Raw genomic sequence first — 22,260 nt, 5'->3', positions numbered from 1 at the left:
CTAATATCTGTGTAAACCATAGCCTATATGGAATTATCTCTGTTGAATACCTCGTATAGCTTCTGTTTTCCTGTCTGCAGCCTGACTGATAGTGTTTATTACCAGAAGTAGTCCTAGAAAATGAACTCTTACAATGACCTTGAACTACAGACAAAGTAGAATTCAGAGCAAAGAATAATATCAAGAATAAATAAGGTAGTTTCATAATGATGGGTTAATTCATCAAGATAAAATAACAATCCTAAACATGTATGCAACTCATGACAAAGTTTCAAAATATGAGGCAAAAACTGATCAAACTTCAAAGAAAAATAGACAAATCCACAATTACAGTCTGAGATTTCAACACCCCTCTTTCAATTGGTAAAACAAGAAGACAGAAAATCAACAAGGATGTAGAACTGAGCAACACTATCCACCAACTTGACCTAATTGATATTTATAGAACACTCCACCCAACAATAAAATGCACATTCTTTTCAAGTGCACACAGAACATTTACCAAGATAAACCGTATATTAGATCAAGTCTCAACAAATTTACAAGGATTCCAACCATACAAAATATGTTTTCTAACTACAATGAAATGAAATTAGACATCAACAACAGAAATATGCCTACAAATTAAATACACAGGTCACAGAAGAAATAACAAGAAAAACTAGAAAATATCTTGAAGTGAATACAAATAAAAACACAACATAACAGAATTTCTGGAATGCCACTAAAGAAGTGCCAAGGGGGAAATTCATAGCACTGAATGTCTCTATTAAAAAATAAGGTGTGGGGCGCCTGGGTGGCTCAGATGGTTAAGCGTCTGCCTTCGGCTCAGGTCATGATCCCAGGGTCCTGGGATCGAGTCCCGCATCGGGCTCCCTGCTCCTTGGGAGCCTGCTTCTCCCTCTGTTTCTCTCTCTCTCTATCATGAATAAATAAATAAAATCTTTAAAAAAAATAAAAAATAAAAAATAAAAAATAAGGTGTGGGTACTGCAGAAAACAATATGGAGTTTCCTCAAAAAATTAGAAATCGAACCACTAAAAAAAAAAAATAGAACTACCATATGATCCAGCAATTCTACTTCTCGGTATTTACCTGAAGAAAACGAAAACCCTTATTTGAAAAGATGTATGAACTCCTATGTTCATTGCAGCATTATGGAAACAACCTAAGTGTCCATTGATAAACAAATGGATAAGGAAGATGTGGTACATATACACAGCCATAAAAAAGGATGAAATCTTGCTATTTGCAACAACATGGATGGACCTAGAGGGTATTAGCTAAGTGAAATAAGGCAGACAGAGAAAAACAAACTACCCTATAATTTCACTTATGTGTGGAATTTAAAAAAATAAGACAAATGAACAAACAAAAAAGCAGAAACAGAACCATAGATACAGAGAACAAACTGGTGGTTGCCAGAGGGGAAGGGGTTGGGGGAAGGGGCAAAAAAGGTGAAAGGGGAGTGGGAGGTATAGGTTTCCAGTTATGGAATGAACAAGTCACGGGGATGAAAGGTAGAGCACAGGGAATACAGTCAGTGACATGGCATGGTGACAGATGGCAGGGGCACTTGTGCTGAGCACAGCATAACAGAGAGACTTGTCAAATCATTATGTTGTACACCTGAAACTAAGCTCACATTGTGTGTCAAGTATAGTTCAACAACAACAACAGAAAATAAGAAATGTCTCAAGTCAATGACCTCAGGTTCTACCTTAAGTGAATTTCAGAAAGAGTGCTGACTGTTGTGTGGTCAGTGCTAAGGGAAAGAAGCCAAACACAAAAGATCACACATTCCATTATTCCATTTATAGGAAATTATCAGAAAAGGCAAATCTATAGAGACAGAAAGCAGATCACTTGCTGCCTGGGGCTGGAGATGCGAGTGAGGATGGACTGCAAACAGGCCAAGGAAATTTTCTCAGGGGATAGAAATGGTTTAAAACTGGACTGTAGTAATGGCTGCACAGCTACAGATTTACTATAAATCATCCAACTATAGACTTACAATGGGTGAATTCTATAGTGTGTGTGTGTGTGTGTGTGTGTGTGTGTGCCTCAATAAAGCTGTCTTTAAAAACCACTGGAATGTGTGGGAATGCATTCCAAGGACAGTAGGCCAAGCAAGACAGAATATAATTCCAGATCAAGCTAAATGTGTTGATATGGGTGTGCTCACCAGAGCTTCTAGATTTAATGTGTTAGCTCAAGCACTTAGAGTGTTCTAACAGTTTGCCTGACTAAGACATGGACTAAATGGTGACTACATTTAATGAAGTTGAGATACTAGAGGTTCTTTTTCATTATGTAAAAGGAGAAACACAAAGGCGTAGGGAGGTAGAAAGATGTAATGGATTCCCCATGTGTGGCCTCTTCACTCACCCATCTCCACCATATCTCCCGAAAGAATATTTTAGGAAAGTCAGATGATAAATGAAGTTTTGACCTAATTCAATCTCAGGGTGGGCCCATTGAGTTTATGGCAATTTCTCCAGTTCTTGACTGTGTAATTGGAACAACATCCCTGGCAACTGATCAAATCCCTACATCAGCCTTCTGATCTGTGGAGTGAGGACTTTGATAGTAGGAAGGGCACAAGTCATTGGAACTCCCCACACTCACTACCAGAATAGCAATTAAAAAGCAACCCCACATGCTTGGAGGAATTGCAGAGATGAGCCACCAACAAAGACATAAATATGTCCCTGAGATGCCTGACCAGCTCAGTCAGAAGAGCATGCAACTCTTGGTCTTGGGGTCTTGATTTTGGGGCTCATAATTTCGAGCCCCATGTTGAGGTTAGAAATTACTAAAAAAGGGGCGCCTGGGTGGCTCAGATGGTTAGGCGTCTGCCTTCGGCTCAGGTCATGATTCCAGGGTCTGGGGATCGAGCCCCACGTCGGGCTCCTGGCTCAGCGGGGAGCCTGCTTCTCCCTCTCCCTCTGTCTCCCCTCACTGCTCATGCTCTCTCTCTCTCTCTGTATCTCTGTGTCTCAAATGAATAAATAAAATCTTTAAAAAAAAATAAATTACTAAAAAAAATAAATTAAAAATAAATATGTCCCACATATTCAAGAAGGCAGAGGAAGAATTAGCATATTAAGGAGACATGAAAAATGAAAAAGATAGAAATTTAACTTCTAAAGAAGAAAAATATAAGGTCTGAAGTGAAAAATACACTGGATGACATTAACAGCAGATTAGACACTGCAGAAGAAAAGATAAGTAAAAAACTGAAGATATAACTATCACCAAGAAATAACTATAGACCAGGGCGCCTGGGTGGTTCAGTCGGTTAAGCGTCTGCCTTCAGCTCAGGTCATGATCCCGGGGTCCTGGAATCAATCCCTGTGTCGGGCTCCCTGCTCAGTGGGGAGTCTGCTTCTCTCCCTCTCCCTTTGTGCTCTCTCTCTCAAATAAATAAATAAAATCTCTAAAAAAGAAGAGAAGAAATAAGTATAGACCCACAGATCCAAGAAGCTCAATGAAGCCCAAGTACAAGAAACATGAAGAAAATAACACCAAGGCACATCATAATCAATTTACTTAAAACCAGTAATAACAGCAGCTAGGAAAAAAACACGTATAAAGGAACAGAGTAAAAATGCACATGAGAAAACGGTAAAGCAACATCGTTAAAATACTCAAAGGGAAAAAATTAAGCAAAAGTTCTTTACCTACCAAAAATATCATTCAAAATTTGAGGCAAAATAAAGTTTTTTTCAGACATAAAAAAAGCTGAAAGAATTCATCACCAGCAGAGTTGCAGAACAGGAAAATGGTTCCAGATGGAAGTATGGATATTCAGAAAGAAATGAAGAGTACTGGATATGGTAAATATAAAGACATTTTTCCTATTTAAATTTCTTTAAAAGACAACTGTTTAAGGAAAAAATAACACTGCAGTGTGGCTTTTATAAAATGTAGAAGTAAAATGTATGACAACAGTAGCACAAAGCCTGAGAGGGGGTAAATGGGAACATACACTTGTAAGTTTTTTTATACTGTATGTCAAATGATATAGTATTACTTTAGGGTAGACTATGATCAGTTAAAGATATACACTAATCCCCTAAGGCAACCACTATAAAAAACACAAAGAGGTATAGCTAACAAAGAAAATTAAATGCAATCATAAAAATTGCATTTAAAATTCAGCCCCAAAACAGGGCAGAAAAGAGGAAAACTGAAAGAAAGAATAAATGAGACAATTAGCAAAATGGTATACTGAAAATACAAAAAGATCTAAAGTTGAAGGTCATGTGGACATTGAGAAAGAAGCCTTGGCAAGCAGCCCCTATCCTAAGTAGAAGATATCACTAGAAGAATCTGAAGACAGAAGACAAAAGAGTGAGATCTTAAGGTGTTGAAAGCCAAAAAACTTGTCAACCCAGAATTCCATGCCCAGTGAAAATATTTTTCAAAAATGAGGGAAAGTAGACATCCACGTCCAGCTCCCTGCTCAGTGGGGAGTCTGCTTGTCCCTCTGCCCCTCCCAGCCAGCTCACGTGCTCTCTCTCTCTCAAATAAGTAAATAAAATCTTTAAAAATAAATAAATAAATAATAAATAAGTAAATAAATGAAAGCAAAATGCAAAGTCAGAATTGGAAATATACTGTTATAAGGTCCTTACACTATTCATGAAGTGGTATATTATTATTTAAAGGAAGACTCCAATTAATTAAAGATGTATATTTTACACCCTAGAGTAACTAGTAAAAATTAAAAAGTTATGATTGTCAAGTTAATAGTGAAGATAAAATTGAATAATAAAAGGCTTGATTAACCCAAGAGAAGGCAGAAACAGAAGACAAAGGAAACAAAGAACAGATAGAACAAATGGAAAACAACTAGCAAGATGGCAGATTTTATTTGAAACATTTCTATAATCACATTTTATGTGAATAAACTAAATATACCAATTAAAATGAAGAGGGTAGGATTGCATAAAAAAGGCAAAATCCAGCTATATGCTGTGTATAAGAAACTCATGTTAAATATAAAGACACTTGGGGAACCTGGCTGGCTCAGCCTGTACAGCATGCAACTCTTGATCTTGGGGTTGTGAGTTGTTTGTTTGTTTTTTTTAAGATTTTATTTATTTATTTGACAGAGAGAGAGAGAGAGTGAGAGCAGGAACACAAGCAGGGGGAGTGGGAGAGGGAGAAGCAGGCTTCCCGCCGAGCAGGGAGCCCGATGTGGGGCTCGATCCCAGGACCCTGGGACCATGACCTGAGCTGAAGGCAGACGCTTAACGACTGAGTCACTCAGGCGCCCCTTGGAGTTGTGAGTTTGAGGCCCACATTGCGCACAGAGATTATAAATAAATAAATAAATTAATTAATTAATAATAAATAAATTTTTTTTAAGATTTTATTTATTTATTTGAGAGAGAGAGAATGAGAGAGAGCACATGAGAGTGGGGAGGGTCAGAGGGAGAAGCAGACACCCCGTCGAGCAGGGAGCCCGATGCGGGACTCGATCCAGGGACTCCAGGATCATGACCTGAGCCGAAGGCAGTTGCTTAACCAACTGAGCCACCCAGGCGCCCAATAATAAATAAAATTTTAAAAAGAGACAGATAAGTTAAAAATAAAAGAATGGAAAACGATATAACATGCAAGTACATATCAAAAGAAAGATGGGGTACTTATATTTATATAAGAAAAAAATAGACTTCATGGGCGCCTGGGTGGCTCAGTCGTTAAGCGTCTGCCTTCGGCTCAGGTCATGATCTCAGGGTCCTGGGATCGAGCCCCACATCGGGCTCCCTGCTCGGCGGGAAGCCTGCTTCTCCCTCTCCCACTCCCCCTGCTTGTGTTCCCTCTCTCGCTGTCTCTCTCTGTCAAATAAATAAATGAAATCTTTAAAAAAAAGAAAAAAATAGACTTCAGAACAAGAAATGGCATCATTTGGATAAAGAGAAACATTTAATAATGACAAAAATTCTCCAAGAAAACATAATAATTCTGAATGTGTTCAAATAACAACAGAGCATCAAAATACATGAAGCCAAAGCAAACAGAACTAGAAGGAGAAATGTATAAATCCATAGTTAACAGATGGAAACTTTCACACTCCTTTCTCAGTACTTGATCGTAAAAGTAAGCAAAAAAACAGTAAGGATAGAGAAGAACTGAACAACAATATCAACCAACCTGACCTAATTAGCATTTATAGAACACTCTGCACAACAAGAGAAGAATGCATGCTTTTTTCAAGTGCACATGTAATATTCACCAAATAAAACTTTACTGTGAGCCATAATATAAACAACAAATTTAAAGAATAAAACTCATACAGAGTTTGTTCTTAGATCATAATGGAATTTACTAGAAATTAAGAACAGAAAGATATCTAGAAAATCCCCCAACATGTGGAAATTAAACAAAGACTTCTAAGCAACCCTTGGGTCAAAGAGGAAATCTCAGGGGCGCCTGGGTGGCTCAGATGGTTAAGCGTCTGCCTTCAGCTCAGGTCATGATTCCAGAGTCCTGGGATCGAGTCCCACATGGGGCTCCCTGCTCAGCGGGGAGTCTGCTTCTCCCTCTCCCTCTGCTTCTTCCCCTGCTTGTGCTCTTTCTGTCTCAAATGAATAAATAAAATCTTAAAAAAAGAGGAAGTCTTAGAAGAATATTAAGTAATATTTTGAAATAAATGAAAATGAAAATATAACATATCAGGGGTGCCTGAGTGGCACAGTTGGTTAAGTGTCTGACTCTTAGTTTCGGCTCAGGTCCTGATCTCAGGGTCATGGGATCAAGCCCCACATCAGGCTCCCCACTCAGCATGGAGTCTGCTTGAGACTATCTCTTCCTCTCCCTCTGCCCCTCTCCCCACATTCTCTCTCTCTCTCTCTCTCAAATAAATAAATAAATCTTAAGAAAAAGAAAATACAACATATCAAATTTTGTGGAATGCACCTAAAGCAGTGCTTACAGGTAAGTTTATTAAATTCTTATATTAGGAAATATGAGTAATTAGTAATTTAAGCTTCCACCTTAAGAAAGTAAAGATAAATTTAAATCCAAAGCAATCAGAAGAAAGTATATAATAAAGATAAGAGGATAAATCCATGAAATGGAAAGCAGAAAAATACAGATCAATGAAACTATAGGCTGGTTCTTAGAAAATACCAGTAAAATTGATAAAACTTACCCAGACTGATCAGGAAAAAAATAGACAAGAAAGAAACTACAATATCATAAATGAAAGAGGAAGCATCATTACAGATCCTATAGACATTAAAAGGATAAGGGAATATAACAAACAACTTTATGACAATTAATTCAAGTACTCAGATGAACTAGAGAAAATCCTTGAAAAACATTAACTACCAAAGCTCATTCAAGAAGATATAAGTAATCTGAATAGTTCTATTACCTGTTTTTTTAAAAGATTTTATTTATTTATTCATGGGAGACAGAGAGAGAGAGATGGAGGCAGAGGAAGAGGGAGAAGCCGGCTCCCCACAGAGCAGGGAGCCCAATGCAGGACTCAATCCCAGGACCCCAAGATCACAACCCGAGCCGAAGGCAGACGCTTAAGTATCTGAGCCACCCAAGCGCCCAATCCTGTTACCTGTTAAAAAGAAATTATATTTGTAGTTAATAACCATCCCACAAAGAAAAGTCTAGGCCCAGATGGTTTCACCAGTGAGTTTTACCACTTAAGGAAAAAGGAATAGCAATACTACACAATATCTTTCAGAAAATTAGAAAGGGGGGGAACACTTCCCAAATCATTTTATGAGGCCAGCATTATGCTAATATCAAAGCCAAAGACAGTATGAAAAAGGAAAACTATTGACCAACATCCCTCACAAAGACAAATATCCTCAGCAAAATAAAAGCAAATTAAATCCAGCAATATATGAAAAAAATAACATATTACAACCAAGTGAAGCTTACCCCAGAGGTTCAAGGCTGGCTCAACATGCAAAAATCAATCATCAGAATAATTCACCATAGTAACAGACAAAAAAGGAAAAAGTATACTATTATTTTTGTAGAAGCAGGAAAGGCATTTAACAAAATCCAATTCATAAAAAAAGTCTCAGCAAACTAGCAATTCAAGGGAACTTCCCTGACTTGATAAAAGGCAACTACAAAAAGCTTACAGCTACCATACTTAAAAGGTAAAAGACTAAATGCTTTTCCCCTAGGATCAGGAAAAAAAAAAGGTCAGTTTAGCAAGGTTGCAGAATACAAGGTTAATATACAGAAATCAATTGACAACCTGATTCTGAAATTGATATGGAAAGGCAAAGGACCTAGAATAGCCAAAACAACTCTGAAAAGAAAAACAAAGTTGGAGGGCTACAGCTGCCAGATTTCAAGAATTATTATAAAACTACTGTCATCAAAACAGCATGGTATTAGCATAAAGATGAACAAAGAAATCAATGGAACAGACTACAGAACACAGAAATAGACCTACAAATCACAACCAATTCATTTTTAACCAAGTTACAAAAGTAATTCAATGGAGTAAAGACAGTCTGTTCCATAAATGGTATTGCAACAAAATGAGTAAGATAGAAAATAAACCACAACGTAAAAATCATTCCTTTGACAAAATTTAACTCAAATGGATCACTGATCTAAATATAAAATATAAAAGTATATAACTTTTAGGAAAAAAAATAGAAAATCTTTAGAACCTAGGGCTAGGCAAAGAGTTCTTAGATTTGACAGTAAAAGCACAATCCATAAAGGAAAAATTGATAAATTTTAAAATCCTCAAAACTTTAAAATCCTTGTTCTACAAAGATACTATAAAGAGAACGAAGGGGAAAAAAAAGAGAGAGAGAGTGAAGCGGCATCTGGGTGGCTCGGTCAAGTTAAGCATCCAACTCTTGATTTTGGATCAGGTCATTCATTATCTCAGGGTTGTGAGATCGAGTCCGGCCTTGGGGGCTTCGCGCTCAGTGGGGAGTCTGCCTGTCTCTCTCCCTCTGCTCCTCCCTCCCTCCCCCCGCAATGCTCTCTCTTTCAAATAAATAAATAAATAAATAAAATCTTCAAAAAAAACCCTAAATGCGATAATAGAAGTCAGGTCCTTAGTGTAATGCATGACACATACAAACCATTCAATAAATGTGAATTATTGGGGCACCTGGGTGGCTCAGTGGGTTAACTGTCTGCTTTCAGCTAAGGTCATGATCTCAGGGTCCTGGGATGGAGTGCTGTGTGGGCTCCCTGCTCAGGGGGAGTCTGCTTCTCCCTCTCCCTCAGCCCCTCTCCGGCCCCCACTTTTGCTCTCTCTCTGCCTCTCTCTCAAATAAACAAATAAAATGTAAAAAAATAAATAAAAATGAATTATTATAATTTATTATCATTATTGTTACAGCATTCTTTAAAATTGAGAAAATAAAAGACAAATGTTCATCAATAGAAAAATTGTTAAATTATGTTACATCTATTACAAGAAATCTTAGGCAATGGTTTAAAAGAATGAAGTAAATTTATATGTACTAATCTGGAAAGATGTCCAGAATTATTGTGAAAAAAGCAAACTGCAGGACAATTTGTATAGTATGATCTCATTTGTGTAAAAATAAAATGATATGTTTTGAAGAAATTTTTCTAGAATGATACTCACCAAACTGCTAACAGTTGTTATCCTTAGGGAGGGGGAGTTGAATGAGGAGGGGTTCAGAGAAAGGGGGTCTTTCACTTTTTATTCTACTTATTCCTAGATTGTTTGAATTTTTACCAGAATATATTCCTATATTTTTGAAACAGAAAACACAAAAGAGTCAACTATCTTTTAAAAGAGCAGTGATAAAAATAACTTTCTGATTGCCTTGGCTCATGGATTCAAGAGGATGAAGCACGAGCTTACCTTGGACTGAAATATTTACCTAAAAATAGACTCAGCTTCCATTTGTAATTTAACAAACATGAACCGAGTGCGGCTTGTTGGCCTAGCAGAGCAAAGAACTGAGTCATTGCCCCGGCTGTGCCGCTAACTAGCTTTGTTTTGTTATTGTGTTACAAACGGTAGACTGTGGACTTCTTAGAAACAGGGATCAATCTCTTTTCTCTGTCTCTCTAGCCCCGTGACACAGGGCTTGATTCAGAGTTGGCGCTCAACTGAAATAAAGAATTACTCCTCACGGCAATATCGGAATTAAAGGTGGCTGTGTAGAACAGCGCTGTCCATGCCCCGTTGAATCGACACATGATCGCCATCTAGTGGCAGCAGGGATTCCTGCGGAAGCCGGAGATCCGCAGAAACGGACTAGGTGTGTTCTGGGATGCCTTTTAACAAAACACCACGGCCTCTCTAAAAGAGCATGACCCTCAGAAAAAGTTGACAAGCACCAGCTAAAAGGTCATGGTTTATGTCTTGGAGTGTTGGTAAGATGACATCTAGGTACTCCTGTGTTTTAAGTCTCCTCCATCACCATCCCATCATCAGATGCCCCCCACACCTATAAGCTGCGCAAAGTCCACATTGCTACATCTGCATTCCAACCAAAAACAGCGAACCACATATGGTAGTAGGTACGTACATCCATGCTTTCCCAAAACTGATGAAATACTAATAACCTTTCGTAAGCCAGTCTGGTCGAGACAAGATACAAAACAAGACCAGAAAAAGAAATCTTCCATAAACTTTGCCCTCCAGGTGCACCATCTTTCTGAATCATCAGAAATCATCATGAGAGTGAGTGCCACTCTGAAAATATCTAGTGAGCCTTTAAAATGTCTCACATGCCAAAGGGCCGCAAGGAAACCCACCCTGGGTTGGCTTTGTAAGTAGCTCTTTGTGACAAGCCCTCACCTGCCCCTGCAGATTTCAGGGAGCAGGTTTTCTTCTCTTGCCTCCTTTGAGTACCAATGAGTCTTCCAAGTAGCTTCATTGATAGGGAAGCAGCTGAGTGGTAACAGTCTGAGAAATACTAGAGCTTGTGTTTATGGAGTAGGGGACTCAAAAAGAATAATGAAAGGACACACTGGTAGTTAACCTGAAAAGTGTCCCTGCTAAGTTGAACAACATTCTTTTAAAATGTTGCTCAGCAGACGAACGCCCGGCTGGCTCAGTTGGTACAGCATGCAACTCTTGATCTTGGGGTTGGGAGTTCCAGCCCCACGTTGGGTGTAGAGAGATCACTTTTAAAAATGTTTTAAAAATTAAAAATAAATAAAATAAGTAAATCTTTCAAAGATTTTTAAAATGTTGCTCCACAGAACAAACAACAAAAACTTCTCAAAAACTCCTAAGAGAGGGACACTGTCTAGTTCAGGGTCAATGGGGAAAGTGGCCGAGGAAATTTATGATCAGAAACGGGTCCTGTCATGATTAAAGTCTTTACAATTCCACCTCCTGCAGTTTGACACAGTATGTGCCTCGGAAACGTGGGAAGAAAAACAAAGGTGCAATTCGGTGGAAACGGGGACACCGGTTTGGGAGCGCGGTACACACAAGAACACCTTATTTGGGGCGGGTTGCTCTGGAGCAAAAGCCCACACGGGTGCGTTCGTTCCTACCACCGTGTTCTGGAGTTGCAGAGAAGTTAGGAATTATGAACAAGATGGATCCATCCAAGTACTCCCGGCCTAAAAACAGCAAGAAGCCCTAATATCTATTTATATGCAATTCCCTGAGGGCCGAAGCGGTTCTTCCTAATGGCTGGAGAGCACTCAGTAACAATCAGGTCTTGCGGCGGAATGTTTTTAAGACCTTGTCCTGAGCGTGCCGATGGAGATAATGAACTCCTGAGCGGTCGGTAGTACATTTAAAATGGAAATGGAAAGTGTAGGAAGATGCGCTCTTCCGAGCGTCCCGGATTTCGTACTAGCAGAAGTCCTTGGTTCCTGCTGGTACTCGAAAAGCGCGGTGTCAGCATAAAGAGCAGAGAAGCGACACCATGAGAAACCATGAGCCACTGTGGAAGGCTCCAGAAGAGGAGTGTCCGCTGACAGCCACACGAGAGAGCGCCCCGGACGCTGCAAGGGGAGTCCGGAGCCTCGCCGCCCGCCCGCCCGGCCCGGCAGGCCCGGTCCCGCGGCCCCTCTCCCGGTTCCCCGCCCTCCCCCCCCGCCCCCCCGCGCCGGCCTCCCGGCCACAGACCGGGAGGTCTCCCCGGCCGCCTCCCTCCTCTCGGCTCCGCGGCGCTCCGGAGCCACCCGGCCCGGCCGGCCGCGGGGCGCAGCGGCCACACCGGCTCGACGTGCGACTTCGCCGTGCGTCCGTCGGCCCGGTCCCAGGACGCCCCTACTCACGTAGCGCTGCAGCTTCCTCTCGGGGGGCGACTTGACGAGCCAGCCCGTGCACACGGCGTCGCCCGCACTCATCGTGGCCGCCGCCGCCGCTTCCTCCAGCTGGGTCGCCGCGGCAGGAGGAAGTCGGGCCGGGGATGCCGGCGGGGCGGGCCCAGCGCCGCCCGCCCAGCACCGCCCCGAGCCCCCGCCGCGACCCCCGCCCCCGGCCCGCCGCGGCCCCCTGGGGCGGGGGGACGGCGCCACCGCCCGCGGCCCAGACGGCGCGGGGAGCGGGCGGCCGGGCCGGGGAAACCCCTTCGAGCGAGCGCGCCGCGGCTCCGGGCCCCAGGGTTACGGGAGCCGAAGCCTAGGACCCGCACCTGCGAGGGACCCGGTGAGGGAGGAAGGGAAGCAGGACTCCCCTCCGACTTCCCCGCTGCCCTAGATTGTTTGCCGAGGAATGGCTCGCGTGCGCCCCTCCCCCAAAGATCATTGTATTTCAGCGAGGAGCTCGGCTGCAGAGCTATTCAAATGTCCTCCGGAACCCGGAGCATCCCAATTCAAAAGGTTACAACTTGGAGGTGCTGTTTGCAGTCTCCAGGCCTCTGGGGTTTTCAACGCTGGGTCTAAGAATGGTCGTGCCACAGGGTGCGCCGAGCACTTTAGATAATACCAATAACAACAATGAGCTAACATTGATTGAGCTCCCAATAATGAGCTAACATTGATTGAGACCTTCTGCAGTGCCAGTTACTATGCCAAGCACTTGGCGGGCATGATCTTATGGGATATGCACAATCAATGGGCCTTCTCATTGCCTCATTTTTGCTTCTGAGTAAAATGAGAAACAGGACAATAACATCACCTGTCCAAACCCACACAAATAGGGATCACGGGCCAGGGGCCAGGGCCAACATACTTTGTAAACAGAAAAGCACTGATAATCACAGTGAGGATCAGCACCCACGATGCTCATCTACCTGACCCATAGTGCTCTTTTCCCGTGGTGTGATACCTCTCACTTGAAAGTGACGCTTGGAAGAAATAAATGCGACGTCATTTCTAGGACTTACAAAGAGACTTCTCAGCTCCAAGGTCACATCACTCAGACACTATTACTCTCACAAAGCTGGACTCCAGCCACTGCCTGCACTCCCACCTCTCAGAGCCCACTTGACCTTCACCACCACCGCAATCCCCGACTTCCCTCCCGCTTTCCAAATCTCGCACTAGTGTATCGGATTAGCTGAACCTAATTCGCATCTAGAAATCCAGGTTCAAGGGAGAATGGTAAATATCTTTTTATTTTTTTAGCTCTCCCACCTTTCCAAATAGGAGGAAAACCACATATCCACCACAGTCCACCCCCTAGCTAGTCAATACTATAGACACCCTGTGCACAAAATAAACTCACTAAAGCCACAACAGCTTGCTCCCGCCCAAACAATGCTGCTATCCCTCCTACAAACTGAAAAGCACTCCTTAAAACAGGAGACCAAAAGTTTCATTGGTCATTGTAGCCATCTCTAGGGGACAGTCATTGCTCTTCTAGTTCCAACATCACCCCACCTCAATATCCTACAACCTAAAGAAAAACACTATAAAGCTAACCTCTATCAGCCTTTATTTGATATGTATAAAATATAGAAACAAGATTGAAAAACTTTGTATGTACACACACACACACACACACATACACACAGTTACTACAATCCTTATTTCTGTAACTGGTCTTCAGACCATAATTGGTGTTTATAATCTTCTTTCTTCTACTACCCTCTCTGTCCTCCCTTTGTTCTCCAGCCAAGAACTCAGGTGGTCAGAATTCTTTATGTTGTGAGCGACCCAAACCTTTATTCTCCCCACCCCCACCCCCCACCGCCGAGTCTTAATCCTCAGTGGTCCTGCCTAGCGTGGCTATAGTCGGAGGTGTCCAGGGGATCACTTGCATTGCAGGTAAGAGTCCTTCCCAATCCCGTTGTTTAACAGCAACACTTTTCCACTTGATAACCAACAGTATCAACCATCAAGCCAGTTCAGTAGACCCATGGTTTGCCTGTTGATTCAGTGGCATAAACAACCCTAAATGGCCAGATGGCAATCTCAACTTGCAATTCAATAGAACCAATGTCGTGGCCTTGGTAGAAGCACTCTTTCCTTGGGAACCAGCTGAGCTCAAAGCTGTGGGGATGGAAAGAAACACCTAGGCAGTAGATTAGGTGTGATAGTAGAGAAGTTGCTCCCACTTTCACCTCCTGATTCCTGAAACCAGGGATTCTGGCTGTGGAGAAACTACACCATAGAGCACCAGTTCAAAGTATTTCCCTCATCCTCTAAGACAGAACCTCCACCTTTCAGCATATTTTCCCCCAACCGCAGGCCCTGGGAGCCTCACCACTTAGTTGCAGATTCCCTTAACCTTGCTCCCACCTCTGTACAAAAAACAAACCCTCATGCTCTCCTCAGTTCAACCCACTGAGTCTACCATTCGCTTCCCTCTGAGACTCTGACCAATATACCTAGTCATGGACAACTCCCTACGAGGTTACAAGTCAAGGAAAAGGTTGCCATACAGTAGTAGGGCCCCCAGAGATGGGAGCCACTTGCTCGAGCAACTTTCTTATACCTTCCAGACCTGCTTGAGTCTGGTCTCAAATACTCCACTTGCCCTGGATGATCAGTTAGCACCCAATTTATCAGGGACAGCTAAGGTTACATGGTTCCTTGGTGCTCCATGGCAAGGCATTCAGACTTTACCGCAGCTGCTGATCCAAAGGAAAATACTTCTTTTGTGGTAGAATGTATTGTTTGCTTCAAAACGCCGGTGGTCCACTGAATGTTTCTCCTGTTAGGACTGGCCAGAGGCTCCATGTAGCCTGCCAGCGTGTCAAAGGCTCTAGTTATATTGGATCTACGTCATCATAAAGGTCAAGTGGCCCGGACCTGCTACGGAGTCTTTCCTTGCCCTCTGTGCTGCTGAACACACGCAGCCTCACAGATTACTTGTTCAATGCATTGGTGTACAACAGTTTTGCAACTTTTGTTTTTTTTAAGTAAATGCTACCCCCAACATGGGACTCGCATTCACAACCCTGAGATCAAGAGTCTGGCTCTACCGACTGAGCTGGCCAGGCACCCCAGGCGTGGAACAATGAAATGTAGTGTATGTTGCCTACAGAATCCAAAGAACCGCAGCAAATGCTGTGTCTCTTTTTGGGTGGTCGGTAGCATGAGGTGCAGCAACCTGTTGAATACCCAACATGGTCCAGCCCATCTCAAAATGTTACCGAGGGCCAGGCTTTTGAGTTTTCATGGGCTTTATCTCCCGTCCTCTGGCATACATGTTTATTAATAAAGTAACTACTACCTCTTGATCCACCAGGTCCAGTAGGCATAATGTCTTCAATATAATGGACCAGCCTGATGTTCACCATGATCGTTGCAAAAATGGAGTTCCACTCACCCTGGATTAGGGCAGGGAGCCCGAGGAGAGACATAGCCCTGAGGCAAGGCACTAAAGCCGTACTTCTGTTCCCGCCAGATGAAGGCAAACTGCTTCCGACAGCCTCTGCTGATTGCAACAGAGAAAAGAGCATTTTTCAGGCAAATAGGCACTTACCAGGTACCAGGGGCTGTGTTGATTCGCTCTAGAAAAGCAACATCATCTGGAATAGCAGCTGCAAGTCACAACCTGATTAATTTTACAATTACCCGCTACTCATCTCCAGGCTAACCATGTCCATTAAATAAGGGTGTGATATGGACAATCATTCTTGCATCTTTCAGGGGGCACTGTTCTCTCTTCCAGACGAATCAAAATTGCTTCTACAAGGTTATTCCCCCTAAATTTCTAGGGAGAGATGACCTGTTTGTATTGCAACTTTTATTTTCGTTTCATCAAGCCCCTTCCTAGCTTCTTTGCACTCCAGCCTGGGGAGAGGAGATCCATTTGAATAACAAGTGGTTTTCAGCACCTGGATTCCTTAGCGCGGCTTCCCCATTTATTATTTTAAAATAGGTTTGGCTTAGCCTTTCATTAAGTACTATAAATCTTAGAACTAGAAGGATTTGCGAACATAAATATCTACTATTAAGAGTTTTTACTTTAGGGGTGCCTGGGTGGCTCAGTCGTTAAGCGTCTGCCTTAGGCTCAGGTCATGATCCCAGGGTCCTGGGATGGAGCCCCGCATCACATCGGGCTTCCTGCTCAGCAGAGGGAGTCTGCTTCTCCCTCCCCCACTCCCCTTTCTTGTGTTCCCTCTCTCGCTGTCTCTCTCTCTGTCAAATAAATAAATAAAATCTTAAAAAAGAAGAGTTTCTCTTCTAGGGGTGCCTCGGTGGCTCAGTGGGTGAAGCGTCTGCCTTTGGCTCAGGTCATGATCCCAGGGTCCTGGGATCCAGCCCCACGCATGTTGTCCATGTTGTCCGGCTCCCTGCTCAGCGGGGAGCCTGCTTCTCCCTCTGCCTACTGCTTGCTCTCTCTCTCTGACAAATAAAAAAATTAAAATAAATAAATAAATATTTTTAAAAAGAGTTTCTATTTTAATTATGTTATGATGGGCAAAATGGCTGTGAATCTTATTCTCTGTGAAAAGAGAAAATTTGAGGGATGCCTGCGTGGCGCAGTCGGTTGGGTGTTTGCCTTCTGCTCAGGTCACGATCCCAGGGTCCCGGAATCAAGTCCCACATCGGGCTCCCTGCTCAGCAGGGAGTCTGTTTCTCCCTCTGCCTGCCGCTCCCCCTGCTTGTGTGTTCTCTTTCTGACAAATAAATAAACAAAATCTTAAAAAAAAAAAAAAAAAAAAGAAGAGGAAGAAAATTTGAAAAGAAAATGCCTCTCTCGGGGCGCCTGGGTGGCTCAGCCATTAAGCTTCTGCCTTGGGCTCAGGTCATGGTCCCAGGGTCCTGGGATCGAGCCCCGCATCGGGCTCCCTGCTTGGGGGGGAGCCTGCTTCTCCCTCTCCCACTCCCCCTGCTTGTGTTCCGGCTCTCGCTATCTCTCTCTCTCTCTCAAATAAATAAATAAAATCTTAAAAAAAAAAAAAAAGAAAATGCCTCTCTGATTTCTGGATCAGGGACAGCCACGAGGGGGGATGACTGCACATGCATGTTCAAATCATCTATGAAGCACGTGAACTAAAGGCCTGGAGTGCCATGGTACAATTTCAGATACAGAAACTTTCTTTTTTCCTCTATGGACCTCTGTAAAGTGCTTCTCTGAAAGTGAAAGCAACCCAATTTCCACCTAAATTTGAAATTTGACTTTAATATTACCAATGATAGTCTTTTTCATGTCTTACAAAAAAAATCCTGACATCATATCCATTATTGTTATATTTAAAATAGTATGAAATTATCGTTACAAGTCCAAATCAAACACTTCTGAACTCATTCTATGAGGACAGTGTTACTCTGATACCGAAACTGGAAAAAGACAGTAAAACAAAAAAAGAAAAGAAAACTACTGACAAATATGCCTCATGAATCTAGACATACAAATCCTCAGCAAAATACTAGCAAGTAGAATTCACAACTACATTAAAAGGATTATACACCATGACTAGGTGGGGTTTATTCCAGAGATGCAAGGCTCATTCAATATATGAAAGTCAATCAAGGGCCCCTGGCTGGCTCCATCGGTGGAGCGTGTGACTCTTGATCTCAGGGTTGTGAGTTTGAGCCCCACATTGGAGGTAGTGGTTACTTACAAAAACAGAAAAGAAATCAATGCAATCCACCATGTTTGTTTGTTTTTTTTTTTTTAAGATTTATTTATTTATTTATTTGACACAGAGAGAGAGACACAGTGAGAGAGGGAACACAAGCAGGGGCAGAAGGAGAGGGAGAAGCAGGCTCCCCGCGGAGCAGAAAGCCCGATGCAGGGCTCGATCCTAGGACCCCAGGATCATGACCTGAGCCGGAGGCAGACGCTCAACGAGTGAGCCAGCCAGGCGCCCCTGCAATCCACCATGTTAACAAGCAAAAGAAGAGGGGCGTCTGGGTGGCTCAGTCGGTTAAACGTCTGCCTTTGGCTCAGGTCATGATCCCAGGGACCTGGGATGGAGCCCCGCATCGGGCTCCCTGCTTGGCAGGAAGCCTGCTTCTCCCTCTGCCTGCCACTCCCCCTGCTTGTGTTCCCTCTCTCACTGTGTCTCTCTCTGTCAAATAAATAAATAAAATCTTAAAAAAAAAAAAAAAAGCGAAAGAAGAAAAGTCACATGCTTATATTGATTGATGCAGAACAAGCATTTGACAAAACCCAACACCAATCTGTGACAAACACTCTCATAAAACTGGGAATGGCAGGGGAGCTTCTGCAACTTGAAGAACGTGCACAGATGTTCCCTTAAGATTGGGAATAAGGCAAGAATATCTGCTCTCACTGTTCTTATTCAACATAGTGTTGAAACTTGTAGAAACAAAAGGCACACAGATTGAGAAGGAAGGAATAAAACTGTCTCAATTTGCAGATGATATAATTGTCTTCGTAGGAAATCCCAAGATATCCACAGAGAAAAACTCCCATAATTAATAAGTGAGTTTTACAAGGTTGCAGTATACAAGATCAACACACAAATCTCTTTACATGATTTTGAGGCTTATCATATAGTAGCTCCAGTAATCAAGACTGCATGCTATTGGTAGGGGAATAGACACATAGACACATAGGGAATGAAATGGTGAGCCCAGAAACAGACCCACATAAATCTGCCCAGCTGGTTTTTGACAAAGGCACAAAAGCAATTCAATGGAGGAAGGATAGTCTTTTCAACAAACAGTGCTGGAGAAATTGGACATCCATAGGCAAAAAAAAAAAGAACTTTAACCAAAACCTCACACCTTATACAAAAATTAACTCAAAATGAATCATATATTTATATGTAAAATGTAAAACTATAAAACTTTTAGAAGACAACATAGGAGAAAATATTTTTAGATACAATCCATAAAAGAAAAAATTGATAAATGGGACTTCATCAAAATTAACACTTTTGTTAAGAGTATAAAAAGACAAGCTAAAGGGGCACCTGGGTGGCTTAGTCGGTTAAGTGTCTGCCTTCGGCTCAGGTCATGATCCCAGGGTCGTGTTGGGTTCCCTGCTCAGCAAGGAGTCTGCTTCTCCCTCTTCCTCTGCCCCTCTCCCCTGCTCATGTTCCCCCCACCCCCCAAGTAAATAAAATCTTTAGAAAAAAAAAAAAGACAAGCAGCGGACTGGGAGAAAATGTTTGCAAAGCACATATCTGCTAAAGGACTCATATCAAGAATATATAAAGAACTTTCAAAACTCAGTAATTAAAAAACCCCAAATCACTAATAATCCAATCAGAAAATAGATAAAGGATATGAAGAAACAATTCATTGAGGAGGATATACAGATGGTGGCAAACGAGCACTTGGAAAGATATTCAATATCATTAGCCATTAGGGCAATGCATATCAAAATCACAATGAGATTCCACCACATACTTACCAGAATGGCTAAAATTGTTAAAAATCAGCAGAATGCCCACACTGATTCCTGATCCATGGAATGAGGCAATCATGGCAGAAAGGCCCAAGTAGAAATCTCCGGGGCTTTGCCTTTCTATCAAAGTGTAAGTCAAAAGAAATAACATATACTTAGGGGACAATGTCAGAAATTAGTTCAAAGACTTGAGAAATGCAGGGAAGGAAATTCCTATCATATCTCCATTTAATTCACTATTTGGCTTTGCGCAGCAGTTGGTTAAGTCTTCATGAATGTGACAGTTTTAAGCCAGGGCTCCAAAATTCTTTGACACTCCTCTCATTGAAAGGTGGGGTTGATGCCTTCTCCCCTTGAACCTGGATAATCTTGTGACTGCTTGAATCATACAACACAGCAGAACTGATTTATGGGACTTCCAGGGCCAAGTTTCAAAAGGTTATTCTGACAGTTTTATGCCTTATCTACTCCAACACCTGCTTTTGGAGACCTGAGCCACTAAGTCCAGAGTCTGACTACTCTGAGGCTGCCATGCTATAAGGAAGTCCAAGCCACATGGGCAGACTCCTGTTCCAGTTCCAGTTGCACCGGGCCTTCCAGCTGAATTCTCACCATACTTGTAATCTGTCGGCATTATAACATGTTTAAGGACACGGACTTTTGGGATGGCTTGTTATTCAGCTGACACATTATGCTGAGGAAGTCAGACAGGACAAAGTAGAATGTCTTCTCTCTGCTCCATAATGTCTGGGGCCTCAGCTGAGATGACTCAGTGGCTGGGGGTGACCAGATGGCTAGAGGCTATAATCTTCTGGAAGTCTCCTCCCTTACATGCCTGTTACCTGTGTGAGGATGCTTATTCTGGCTATTTCACCTGAGTGGGGTCATATAATATTTGTCCCTCTATGCTTACTTCCTTTAGCATGGTGTTTTCTTCTTTCTTTTTTTAAAAAAGATTTTATTTTTAAGTAATTTTCAGCCCCAACGTAGAGCTCAAACTCACAACCCTGAGATCAAGAGTCACATGCTCTATTGGCTGAGCCAGCCAAGCGCCCCTAGCATGATGTTTTCAAGGTTCATCCATGTTGTAGTACGTATTAGAACTTCACTCCTTTTTATGACTGAATAATACTCCATTGTATGGATAGACATTTTGTCTATCCAGTCATCTGTAGATGGACATTTGGGTTGTTTCAACCTTTAGGCTATTGTCAATAATGCTGCTATGAATATACACGCACAAGCATCTGTTTAAACATCTGTTTTCAAGTCTCTCGGGTATATACACATAGGAATGGAATTGCTGAGTCATATGGCCACTCCGCGTTTAACCTTTTGAGGAACCACCAGACTGTTTTCCCCAGTAGCTGCACCATTATACTTGACAGCAGAGTGTTGCCGCTCACGCCTGACTTTGTGGCTTGCTTGGCCAAACAATGCTCAGTTCATGATGTGCAGCTCAGGTCTTAAGATCACACAGTTATTCAGTTTCAACCTAGGACGAAAGAAAGTCAGGGGCTTTGCCTCCCAGTAAATTGGTGCATGTGTAGGTCCTAGCTTCATTTTTTTTTTTTTCAATTAATCTTTATTAAACATGAGAACTAATGCCTTTCTTGGCCTGTCTGGGGATCAAACCCACAACGTTGGTGTTGTTAGGTCACATTCTACTCAACTGAGCTAACCAGCCACGTGGCCAGTCCTAGCTTTATTTTTATCCCAAATTCCAGAGGCCTGAACTGTGATTCTCTTATCAAGGCGTGGAAAAGGCTCTGTGTAGCAGCCTAATGGGAGATGCCACCTCCAAAAAGAGGCCCACCAAGCACTGTGCTTCTTTCTTAGTGGCAGTGGACTTGAGGTATGGCAACTTGGTTTTCACTTTGGGGAACCATCTCAATATGCCTCAGCCCACTGGATGCCCAGAAACCTCATGGAGGTGGTGGGCCCCTAAATTTTCATGGGGCTTATCTCTCACCCTGAGATGAAATATTTGTTCAGGTTCAGTTGGCAGAATACCATTAATGTAATGGACCAGCATGATGTCTTGGGGGACAGGGAGATGATCAAGTCAGTCCCTGGGGACTTAATTACAATAATCTGCCAGAGAATTGAAGGGACAGTTCCAGGGGCTTCCTTTTGAGTTTTCTTCCCATAATTGTCCTCAGTCCTTGAGTCAAAATTCCCCTGTGGGAATTTTTCCAGCTGCGGATTTTTCCAATTATACAGTTAGGAACTGGGGAAAAAGCCACAGGAGGACCCACAGTGAGAGGGACACAGACTAAGTCTTCATTTCTGACCAGTGGACCACAGTGGCAATCTATGTCCCCCAGGGAAAGAAGGATGAAGGTTTGAAGTATACACTAGTGTTGTATGTACCTGGCCTAGTCTTCACTTGAGGGCTCTGAGCCTGTGGGCGACTGGATCTGGGGATTAGATGAGGGGCCATGTTTTCCACTGTGGCAATTCAAGGCAGACTGCCATTCACCAGACCTAGAGTTTTTGTTGTTGGGGTTATATAGATCATGGTCTATTATAGATGGCTTATTTTTTTTTTTAAAGACTTTGTTTATTTATTTGAC

General features: G+C 42.5%; 1 protein-coding gene across 2 annotated transcripts in view; it reads right to left on the bottom strand.

The window, feature by feature from the left end:
* GAB3 (GRB2 associated binding protein 3) overlaps positions 1–12,369 on the bottom strand; it is a 72,648-nt gene extending 60,279 nt beyond the window's left edge. For both annotated transcript variants that reach the window (XM_081807998.1, XM_081807999.1), the window contains exon 1: positions 12,241–12,369. In XM_081807998.1, coding sequence (XP_081664124.1) covers positions 12,241–12,312 — 72 coding nt within the window. In that variant the 5' untranslated portion in view covers positions 12,313–12,369. The remainder of the gene's footprint in view (positions 1–12,240) is intronic.
* Between the last annotated feature and the right edge of the window lie 9,891 nt (positions 12,370–22,260).

The sequence above is a fragment of the Leptonychotes weddellii genome, chromosome X (genome assembly GCF_054177405.1).
Source record: "Leptonychotes weddellii isolate Sample4059 chromosome X, ASM5417740v2, whole genome shotgun sequence".
NCBI lineage: Eukaryota > Metazoa > Chordata > Mammalia > Carnivora > Phocidae > Leptonychotes > Leptonychotes weddellii.
This window is presented reverse-complemented; position numbering and strand designations above follow the sequence as displayed.